General features: G+C 47.5%; 2 protein-coding genes across 2 annotated transcripts; one reads left to right on the forward strand and one right to left on the reverse strand.

Annotated features, from left to right (window-relative positions):
- Positions 1-1044: 1044 nt before the first annotated feature.
- Positions 1045-2472, forward strand: LOC123110696 (probable glutathione S-transferase GSTF1). The gene is made up of 3 exons (XM_044531289.1): positions 1045-1344; positions 1429-1477; positions 1669-2472. Exons 1-3 carry the CDS (start codon positions 1195-1197, stop codon positions 2127-2129), a joined length of 660 nt encoding a protein of 219 aa, XP_044387224.1. The 5' UTR covers positions 1045-1194; the 3' UTR covers positions 2130-2472.
- Positions 2473-8860: 6388 nt separating this feature from the next.
- On the reverse strand, positions 8861-10546 carry LOC123087693 (lecithin-cholesterol acyltransferase-like 1). Its single transcript, XM_044509787.1, has one exon. The coding sequence runs from the start codon at positions 10363-10365 to the stop codon at positions 9067-9069; it is 1299 nt and encodes a 432-aa protein (XP_044365722.1). The 5' UTR covers positions 10366-10546; the 3' UTR covers positions 8861-9066.
- Between the last annotated feature and the right edge of the window lie 1467 nt (positions 10547-12013).

Consider the following 12013-nt stretch of genomic DNA (forward strand, 5'->3'; position numbering starts at 1 on the left):
CAACATTCTCCAGTCTTCGCGAGGCTTGCAGAAGGATACTCCCCACCTGTCAACTTTGAGATCAACGGCCACCAGTACAACAAAGGATACTATCTAGCAGATGATATATATCCTCAGTGGTCAACTTTTGTGAAGACAATCTCGAAACCCCAAGGTGAGAAGAGAAAAAGATTTACCCAAATGCAAGAGAGTGTTAGAAAGGATGTGGAACGTGCTTTTGGTGTGCTTCAATCCCGGTGGGGTATCGTTCGAAACCCTGCACTGTCATGGGATGAAAGAAAGCTTTGGGAGGTGATGACTGCTTGTGTGATCATGCACAACATGATCGTCGAGGATGAGCGTGATGAGAGTATCTTCGACCAAGGATTTGATTATCAAGGTGAAAATATTGAGCCCCTGCACCAAGACCCGGTCACATTTGAATAGTTTGTCCAATTCCATCGTGAGATGCGTGATTGGCACACTCATTTGAATCTTCAAAATGACTTGGTTGAGCACGTCTGGGATCACATTGGCAACCAATAGATGTATTGGTCCAATTTATGTTCAGTCAAGACAATTTCGATTTTATTGTAAAATTATTTTATTTAAGACAATTTCAATTGGGTTGTAAAACTATTTTAATTTTCAGACAAACATTTGGGTTGAAAGTAGTTTGATGCAAATTTAGGCATTTTTGGCCCTCACGGACAGGATGGGGCAAATGGATGCGGCCGCGCGCTGGGCGCACGGCCACCGCATCCGAGGGCATGCCCGGACACGACCCCAAACCCCTACCCAAACGGACCGAAACCGGACAAAACGGACGTTCGTTTGGGGTCGCGTGGTGGAGTTAGCCTAAAACCGTAGGAAGATGAAAAGAATGCTGATCTGGACTGAAGAAGGAATGCCCGGGTAGCTCCGCCCGATAAATCGTGGTCGCTGTTCTAGAAACATCACGGATAGCAATGGCACCCACCTCGCTAACATAATTGACTGCACCCGTCACCCCACACCTCACGGTCCCCTGCTCTTTCACCCTTTGGAGAGCTCACGTCCAACCATCCCACCAAGGCACCAACCACCTACCGGAAACTTAGATGCCGTATAAAATGGGGAGGAGTTGGCGTCATGCTGCAGACCGCTCAAACACAGATAGCGCACAAACACACACCCGATCTCTCACTCTCTCGCGTGTAGCAACCAAGGGAGCAAATGGCGCCGGTGAAGGTGTTCGGGCCGGCGATGTCGACGAACGTGGCCCGGGTGCTGGTGTGCCTGGAGGAGGTCGGCGCCGAGTACGAGGTGGTCGACATCGATTTCAAGGCCATGGAGCACAAGAGCCCCGAGCATCTCGTCAGAAACGTAAGCTACCCGACCTCTCAAATCCTCTGGTTTCTCGAATCAACTTGTTTTGGGTCTGATGCAAGATGTTTTGTTTTCTTGCAGCCCTTCGGCCAAATCCCTGCCTTCCAGGATGGGGATCTGCTTCTCTTCGGTATGGCCTTGGCTCTTTTCAGTTACTTTGTCCTTGTTAAAATACTCCCTCCGTCCGAAAATGAATGCTTCTTTTTAAGGAAAGTAGAGTATTGAAGTGAATGATAGCCTTCAAATTTGTTTCCGATGGACGCTCGGTGTCCAAATATCTTATCAGATTCTCAAAAACATTTAGTTTTCTTGTGTTTTCAGAGTCACGCGCAATTGCAAAGTACGTGCTCCGCAAGTACAAGAAGAACGAAGTGGACCTGCTGAGGGAAGGCAACCTGAAGGAAGCGGCAATGGTGGACGTATGGACGGAGGTGGACGCGCACACCTACAACCCGGCCATCTCGCCGATCGTGTACGAGTGCCTCATCAACCCGCTCATGCGCGGCCTGCCGACCAACCAGACGGTGGTGGACGAGAGCCTGGAGAAGCTCAAGAAGGTGCTGGATGTCTACGAGGTGCGGCTGTCCAAGCACGAGTACCTCGCTGGGGACTTCTTCAGCTTCGCGGACCTCAACCACTTCCCCTATACCTTCTACTTCATGGCCACGCCGCACGCGGCCCTCTTCGACTCGTACCCGCACGTCAAGGCCTGGTGGGAGAGGATCATGGCGAGGCCCGCCGTCAAGAAGCTCGCCGCACAAATGGTTCCCAAGAAGCCGTGATTTGCAAGGCGGGATTTCGCATCGTGGGATGAGATCTCTGATCTGTGTGGCGTTTTCTTGTTGGTGTCGCGAATAAGGCAAATGAGCTCGTGTGTGTGTGTGGCTGGAATTGCACCAGCGTGCAGTTTCTGGGCTTTGCGTGTGTGTGGTTGTGGAAACTCTTGAGATGGAACAATGTCTTCATAATGCTTCCATATTTGTTGCCAAGTTATTTTTGTAGGGATGAACAAAAATTCTGTTTGCCATGATTTTGTAGGGATAATCTTCCTAACTATATGATTTTGTACGGATGAACTTTCTTTTGCCATGTTATTTTGAGAAGACATGATTACTTTGATTAGTATGCTTGAAGTGTTACTATTTTTTTCATCAATATAAACTTTTATTTTGAATCATTTGGATCTGAACATTCATGCCGCAATAAAGAAAATTACTTTGAGAATCATGCTAGGTAGCATTTCACATCAAAAATTCTGTTTTTATCATTTACCTACTCGAGGACGAGCAGGAATTAAGCTTGGGGATGCTTGATACGTCTCCAACGTATCTATAATTTTTTATTGTTTCATGCTATTATATTACCTGTTTTGAATGATTATGGACTTTATTATACACTTTTATATTACTTTTGGGACTAATCTATTAACCGGAGGCCCAGCCCATATTGCTGTTTTATTGCCTGTTTTAGTATTTCGAAGAAAAAGAATATCAAACGGAGTCCAAACGGAATGAAACCTTCGGCAACGTGTTTTTTTTGAAAGATTATCATCCTGAAGGCTTGGAGATCAAGTCGAAAGATCCTCGAGGAGCCCAGGAGATAGGGGGTGCCCCCCCTACAGGGCGCGACCCCCTATCTCGTGGACCCCTCGAGCACCCCCCGACCGACTTCCTTCGCCTATATAACCCTACGTACCCTAAAACTATCATATATCAAGATAGATCGGTAGTTCTGCCATCGCAAGCCTCTATAGTCACCAAAAACCTCTCGGGAGTCCGTTCCGGCACCCTGCCGGAGGGGGAATCCATCATCGGTGGCCATCTTCATCATCCCGGCGCTATCCATGACGAGGAGGAAGTAGTCCACCCACGGCTGGCAAGCTTTAAATAAGATGTTTGTATGTGTTTCTAGTTGATGATGTTTGCATGGTTTCTAATCCCCGTATTGAATTTTTTTTGCCAGCACTGAATATTTTGAAAAAGCAAATCCGTTTGTGTTCAGCAAAGCACTGAACGAAAAATAAAGTTCACGGTTAAACTTGAGGAACTTTTAAAAGAATCACTTAAGAAGCTGGTAGCTTCCGATGTAAAAATATGGAGGTGTACTTACAAAGGGTAATTTGGTGTAATCAATCAAATATATCCACTACTGCTTATAAAAGCACGAGTTTGATGAATGCAAATGATTCAAGCAAGTGTGAACCAATATGTGGTTGGATAGTTAGGAGAACGGTGGTATCTCAAGCCAGTTTTGAGTCCTAAATTTGACACTGCTGCTCGGCAGATGGCTCGTCGGGGCCTTCGGCTTTAGATATTAGGCTTAGGTGAGAGGTATGGGTATGTGGCCCAGCTTGCATCCCTTCATCATTTGGATAGCAGTAGCGGCAGATGCTGCTAAGTTGGCGGATTCAGGCATATTATTGTTATACTTTGTAAGGTCCTCGAGAATAATCAATAAAATGGCCGTATGCATCTCCCAGATGCAGAGGCCGGGGTTCATCCTCTTTTTTGAAGAAAAAATATGTTTTTTTAATTTATTTCAGGCCTTTCTGTGATATGCGTTTAGTGTGAGGAGACGTTTCCATCGACAAAGAATGTGTTTGTGACGACTTTGTCACTATCAAGATAATGTGTCATCTCAGACAATCAAAGATGCTCATATGGCTAGAGTGTGTGTTCATGTGGCGATGAGCGTTTACGTCTGTACAGTGTTAAAGAAAACTCCAAGATAACATTGTTAAAAAAAAGTTCCAAGATTACTAGCCTCCTGGCCATGTTGCTTCACGCCTCGAGTTTATTCAAATTATAGTTCTCTGGGCCTTGCATTTATTCCTTTTATTTTTGTGACCCTCTCCATATTTAACTTGATTTACGATATTTTCTTAGAATTTTCCTGATAGTTTATATGTATTTTTTGATTTTTTAATAATTTCCAAATATACATCAAAGCCTGTCTTGTGACGTGTCATTGCTTTTTTTTAAGGTAATGGCATGCCATTGCTAAGCTCCTAATTGGCGTCTTATACATCAAAGCCCTTATAATGATTCAGATTTGTTGCTTGGCAAGCCTTAAATAAGATGTTTGTGTGTCTTTCTAGTCGAAGATGTTTGCATGGTTTATAATTCCCGTATTGGATTTTTTTTTGCCACCACTGAATATTTTGAAAAAGCAAATCAGTTTGTGTTCGGCAAAGCACTGAACGAAAAATAAAATTCACTTGATAGTGATTAAAACACGGCTAAACTTGAGGAACTTAAAAAAACACTTAAGAAGCATGTAGCTTCCGATGTAAAAATATGGCGGTGTACTTACAACGGGTAATTTCGTGTGATCCGTCAATATGTCTTATACTATTTATAAAAGCACAAGTTTGATGAATTCAAATGATTTGAGCAATCGCAAACCAACCTGTAGTTAGATGGTCAGGATGACAATGATATCCCCAGCCACCAAGGTTTAAATCCTAAATTTGACACTGATGCTTACATTTTCTAAATTTATTTCAGGTTCCCGCAATATGCGTTCAGTGTTTTTTTTTCTCGAAAAGAGACGCTTTATTACTTAAAAGATTTAAGCATTACATCCGACCTCTGCATAACTAATATGCACACAGCCAAATAATGCCGGCAACATATCATATGCATCCAGCGTACTTCATGTATCCATGCATCCGTCCATCCTCAGCGCTCAGATCTAAATCTAGCGCACAACATGAAAAGCATGAATATTTTGCAATTAGACGCCCGCCTAGGCACTCAAGTTAACGCGGCTTCGCAATGGACCCCTCCAAGCGGTTCAGATCGATCCGTAAACCATGCCGATGACATACATCAGTGGGCAGCGCGGCATCGATAACACAACACGGCGGCCACGGGCTGCATGGTGGGTTGGTGGCGCGAGAGGCGAGGTGTGACTGCACGACACGGCTGGCGACTGGAGCAGTCCTCTTCGTGGTAGCACCTGTCGGCCAGGCATAACTTGACATCTCCACCGAAGCTCCGTGCAAGACGAAGCCGCTCCACCTCCTGCCTCTGACTTCCAACGCTGCTCCACAAACGATGCTCCCAAGAGAGAAACGACACCGCAGTGCCGTCATCGTCCGATCTGGAACACCAGATCCTAGGGTTTCCCCCATAGCAGCACGAGTGGGTCGACAGTAGTTACACGACGATGCCTCCATCAAGGTAACGGCGTAGAACGCCGCCATCGCCTGCCAACGGCTCGGTTTTCACCGGCAACCATGTTTCCCCAACTCGCAGCCGGGACTAGATGATGGATCCTGAGATTCGATCACCAAGCCTCTGGCCGGCCATCTCCGACGAAGAAGATGACCACCACCATTGGCCAGCGAGGCGACGCGAGATGAAGTAGGGCGCTGCCTCCGTCCTATTTTTGTATCTCCGTGTATTTCGAGTTTGAAGTTTCAATTTTTAGGGTTTGTAAACACCTATTTTGTGAACATCCATGATTTTCTTTAGAAGTTTTTGATGATTCAAATGTGACATCGAAGCAGGGTAGCACTAGCACCTAAGCTTTGGGACCACCAGATATTCTCCTGAGCTGTTGCTACTCCATCATCTTGAGGAACCGGTGACATGTTGCGTGTTTGGTTCATAGGCACACATTGTCAAACGTTGGCACAAGTGTGTCTGCTGCTTATGGCTGTTGTTTGTTGCAATTGGACGCCCGCTTAGGCGCTCAAGTCACCGCGTCTTCGTAGTAGACCCCCTCCAAGCGTTTCAACCTTCTCCTAGATACATATCGATTCTTAAAACATGCCGATGACAAACAGTGACTGGCCGGTCATGCACGTTCGGCGACTGGCTGCACGACAGCGACAACACAAGAGGATCGAACAAGCAACACAATTCACACAGGTTTCTCGAACATGTACGTTCGCCTCAATACGATTGAGCACAAGAGCGTGATAACTGCATCACAATTAACAAAGGCCTGTTGCAGGATCACAAGCACATGTGCTAGGTTTGACTAGCTACCACGTGAGGTTGCATCCGTGTAACAGTGCCTTTTGGTGCTGTTGGTCCAGTCGCCGGCCGCTGGGTTATGTGGTTGGCTGGTGTCCAACGCCCTACGGGCCGCCGGGTTGTGTGGTTGCTACGCTTTGTCATGCCTGGTCGGCAGGTGCTACGCACGACAGATTCTTCAAAGACTTCAAGTTGTGTTGGCTGGTGGTACTTGGCAGCATGGTGCTGAGGTGTATCAGTGACGACCGCGACGTGCTCAGCTGTTTGCGCGCAGGGAGGGAGGTGCCGTTGGGCGCCGTGGTGGCGTCGACGGTAGCTAGACCGAGCAAGGTTGATGCATCGGTACAGTTCTGAAGATGGAGCGGTGGCAGTTGGCGGCGGCGGCCTCTGAGAGCACGCCGGACCGGGGAGACCCATGCCCGGCAGGCATCCTGGATGGGTCCTTAGGTCTTAGATGTTAGATTTGGCTGCAATGTCTGTTTGGTATTATGCCCAGGCTATCTGCGCCCCTTCATCAACTGGATATGTGTAGCGACAGTTTATTGCTTAGACGGCGGCTTTAGGCTTACTGTGATATTACTTTATAAGGTCTTGTGAGAATAATTAATAAAGTGGCCGTATGCATCGCCCAAATGCAGAGGCCGGGGGTCCTCCTCCTTTTCTAAAAAAAACCCCACAAATGATACATTGTTAATAAAGAATTACAGAGGTCATCACACTACTGTTCATCACACCCACATCATCCAAATTTATCAACCACACTTTTCTTACTGAGTTGTGGCACGCCACAAAAAATATATGGTGAAAAACTTAGTCGCCACAAGTGTGACATGATTTCGCAAAAGCATTTGTGACATGCGGGACATACTCCTAAGTAGTGTGGCATGACACCACTGTGGGCTGTGGCAGTGAACACAAACAGTAGCCATAAGCAGCTGCCACACTTGTGCCAAAGTTTGACATTGTGCGGCTACGAACCAAACACACAAAATGTGACCGGTTCCTCAAGATGATGCAGTGGCAACACCTGGGGAGTATATCTTTTTTTTTTAAAACAAGGCAAAAGATTTGCCATTTTCATTGAATAAGAAGGAGTATTAGGGGTCTTGGCCAAAGGTCAAATACAACGTATCACTCTCGTGGCATGATATTACACAAATGTTTCGCACCGGCGAGACACCATAGCGTCATCTCGTCTTTGATTCTAGCTACTAAAACCCCAACAGGCACTGCGACATTACGAAATACCCTAGCATTCCGCTCTTTCCAAATTTCCCAAGAGACGACCAACATAAGGCAGGTAAGCGGTCGTCGAGATTGCGTCCTGTTGGAAGCGTTGGCGCTCCACCACTTCTTCACCGTGTCAACCATGGCCCAGTTCTGCGGGTAAATGTCATGAAGGCCAAGCCACGCTTTAATCATGTTCCATACTCTAACCGTGTAGCGGCATTTAAAAAGCAGATGAGCCGCCGATTCCTGGACTTGCTTGCACAGGGGGCACATGATGCAATTAGGCCACCCTCGCTTCTGAAGCCGGTCTGCCGTCCAGATTCTATTGTTGATGACTAGCCAAGCGAAAAACTTGCATTTTGGGGGGGGGGGGGCCCAAGTTGTCCAAACAATTTGAGGCAAGTCCGAGTCGACTAAACCGAGAAACTGCGCACTATAAGCCGTTGCTGCGGAATAGTGACCATCCTTGGTGAGCTTCCAAATGATGGAGTCAGGCATGTCAGGTATTAGCTGAACATGAGATAGCTTCTCCCATAGGTTGACGAACTCATGAAGATGGTCAAGTCATGCCCTGAGAGGTCTTCACCTGAGACACCCAAAAATTGTTGAGGAGTGCTTTCTGGACCGAGCAATTTCTTCTTTGTGACAGCTCAAAAAATTTTGGTGCAATGTCCTTGGGTCGCAAACCATCAAGCCAAGCAGACTCCCAAAAAATGGCACGAGTACCATCGCCCACGATATCTGGTGCTTCCATGGCTTAAGTGCTACCATGCTTCAGTGTCATAAAACTCAAATTTCAAAGTACCAAAAGCTTCTAAAAGAAATCGTGGATGTTCACAAAATAGGTGTTTGCAACTCCTAAAATTTCAACTTCAAACTCAAACTACACATAGAGATACAATGTGAATAGTATCAATTTAGCTTTTGTCTTCTTGTGACACTATTCATGTTAAAATTGTCGTTTTAAGTATATTATGTATTTTAGGTTTTGAGTTAAAAATCAGACGCTGTATACATTTATCTTGTGAACATGTTTTTTTTTGATTTTTTAAACTAGAAATTTGAGGGGGTTTTTGTCGTTGGAGCATGGGAGCACGAGAAATTCAGTCGTGTGCTCTGACATTTCTGTTCGGTCAACCCCTTCTTTTACAGTTTCCGGCTTATGTCAATTCAGTAAGAGCATTGGCTCCGTTTAAATGCTGATCTTCTCCCCTGTGAAAGCAAATGAGGATAAACTACCAATAGCTTCTTTTTGTGCGGGGAAAATTACCACCTGTTTGTCTGCTAGGAAAACTTGATTATGGAACAGTACTGACTCATTGTCAATAAAGAATTACAGAAGTCATCACATTACAGTTCATCACACCTACATCATCCAAACCGTGTCAAAGGGCCAGCTGGTAATCGTTGTGGGGCGCTTTGGTAGAGCACCAGGTAAGTACTCTACTACTGTACTTATTACCGGCGTCAAATGGAATAATAATACGTATCAAAGTTTGTTGGACTAATTAGCTCGTAGAATTTCTCTCATCACAATCCCAAGCGCGCGATCATTAACCAGAATGTCCGTGTGGTTCACGTTGGCCACCTTGACCATCTTAAAATACGGACCACCACGCCTCCACTCCGGCTCCACGGCCACCAGGCTCGCCAGGTTGACCAGGCCGTCGCCGTCCCCAACAACCACGCCGGGCGTCGCCTCGAAATCGTCCCCCGGGTACACCATCCTCTCCGGCGTCGCCACCCCGACCCCGACGACGCAGGTCACCGGCACCCTCGGACAGGCCGGCAGCTCCTTGAACAAGGGCAGCACGCGCGACTCGTACGGCCCGACGCCTTCGCCGAACCCGATGTCGACGAGGAAGTCCACCACGTCGCCGGCCGTGTAGTTCCGGCGCTTGGTGCTCACCAGTGGCTGCCCGGCTCCGAACACCTTCGCATTGGGCAGCGGCCACAGGCTGCTCTGCAGGCTGCGGTACTCCTTCCGCAGGGCCCCGGGGTCGACGAAGGGGAGGGCGAGGTTGTTGCCTGAGATGAGGGCCTGCATGCCCAGCACGAGCCCGCCCCACGGAGCGGCGACGGGGATGAAGTGCCGCACGAACCGCCGGCGCCACGCCAGGGGCTGCCGGATCAGGAACTGCTGCGCCAGCGTGCCGCCGTAGCTGTGGGTGACGATAATCGCCGGGCGGTCGCCGTTGAGCTGGCTCGCCCTCTCCACCAGGCTCTTGAGGCTCGCGAAGAAGGCGGTGCCGGTTCTGGACGGGTGTCCCGCCGGCGCGACGGCGTAGCGGAAGTCGTAGGGCGCGCCGAACATGGTCTCGCCGTCGCGGTACCCGGCCGCCTCGAGCCTCTCCAGCAGCTTGTCCATGTAGGAGAAGTTCCTCCGGTCTGGATCTGGGTGGCGGAATCCCCGTGTGGAGCCGAAGAAGGGGACGCGCGTCTCCACGCCGGGGACGTTGTAGTAGTCGTCGGACGCGGCGTCGTACGCCGTGCTCATCTGCTCGGCGAAGCACCGGACGCCGTCGGGGTCGTCGTGGAGAGCCGTGTAGTTGAGGAAGAGGCGGAACCAGCCGGTCCTCTTCCCCTTGCGCGCGCCGCACCCTGGCCGGTACAGCTCGGTGAGCCGCGCGTCGAGCTCGTTGCTAGCGTAGCCCGGCACCAGCACCACGGGATGCATCCGCGGCCGCGATGATGACCACCATAGTGCTGCGGCTGCTACTACGAGCATCAGAAGAATCATTCGCCATCGCACAAGTCGAATTGCCATGAACTGGCGAGTGGACGAAAAGCTCAATCGAGCCATAGATCTTTGGGTTCAATGTGGTGTGCACAGAGTAGCGTAGATGGAATTGATTCACATTTATACCACGAGTATACAACAATGTATTGTTTATATTGACTTGACTTCTCTTAAGACTACTCACGGTGGGAGTACCATAGACACTAGTAATATCACACATATCTAGATTAAATAGATGACGTGGCATGCAATAAATAAAGAAAGAGATGAAAATGGTAACATAGCTAGTTAGGCTGGTCACAATGGGCAAGAACATAAGCTAGTAACTTCCACACTTTCCTAGATTATGTTATTACCTCCATAGTGGGTAGGAACATCTATGTAGTGTCATGCAACGATGTATTTATTAGGTTATAGACTCATTGTTTCTTGGAGTGTGTGATGTTCCGGTAACTTAGCTAGTTACCACAAGCACCTCTCTCTTCATTAAATACGTGCCACATAAGCAAAGTTGTATTGGAGTGTGTGATGTTACTCCTAAGTTCCTCTCCACTGTGACCAGCCTTACTACTCCCTCCGTCTATGTGTATAAGTCATTTTAGGATGTGCATCGCGATCAAGACGGAGGGGAAAACGAGAGAACTTAATGCTTTTTTCTAGTTAATAGCATTGCATGCAACGAATTAACCATTGCATGTCATGTTTGATAGTTTCAAGTCATTGAAAACATGCACAACCCACATTTCTTATTGGTTGATATGTCACAAAACAAGAAACGAGGAAGAAGTTAATGTACCGTGCCTAAGTATTCTAGGATTATTTGGCTGCATATTAGAGTTGACTGAAGGCAAACTTCGTAAAGTTTGACCAAGTTGATAGAAAACAATATATACATTTATCATAATAAATCTATATGATGTGAAAGTACATTCAATAATAAACCTAATGTTGTTAATTTGTTATTGTATATCTTAATATTTTTGTTTATAAACTTGGTCAAAATTTGTAAAGCTTGACTTTGACCAGAGCTAATATGCGAACTAAATAAAAACGGAGGGAGTACTAGTATGAGTAACATCACACGTATGAAGGCAGGATATGTCTATAACCTAATAAATAAACTGTTGCATGTTACCACACATATGTTACTATCCACTATAGAGGTGGTAACATAGACTAGTAACATGGGCATGTTACTAGTCTATGTTACCACCCATTGTGACTAGTCTAAGGCATTTTGATCAATGATTTATCTCGGTCCTCGAGAAAACTAATTTCTAGTTAATACGTAAATTGGAACAGCTATATCATGGCTAGCCAACTCGCCTCTGTTTACAAATGTAAGGACAACTCCACCACACGACCCCAAATCGTCTGGGTTGTCCGTTTAGTGTAAAACATGTCCGAATGGGAGCACCAAAATGGATGAAGTTGTCCATTGGCGTCCTTTTCAGTCCGGCCCGACGCCAAATCCAGACCAAACTTGGGCCTCGAATGTGTCTGGACGGACAAAAACAGGCGCTCTCCTCGCTTCCTCTCGTCCGCTCATATCCGCCACTGGCCCACAGGTCAGCGACCCACACCGAGCCACTCGCGACCTCGTTGCTCTTGTTGCTCCCCCGCCGGCCGCTGGCCGCTCGCCGCCGACGCATCCGCCACTACGCGCCCCGCGCCCGCCGCCACGTCCGCCGTCTCCCGCAGCAGAAGCTAG

Source organism: Triticum aestivum, chromosome 1B (genome assembly GCF_018294505.1).
Source record: "Triticum aestivum cultivar Chinese Spring chromosome 1B, IWGSC CS RefSeq v2.1, whole genome shotgun sequence".
Lineage (NCBI taxonomy): Eukaryota > Viridiplantae > Streptophyta > Magnoliopsida > Poales > Poaceae > Triticum > Triticum aestivum.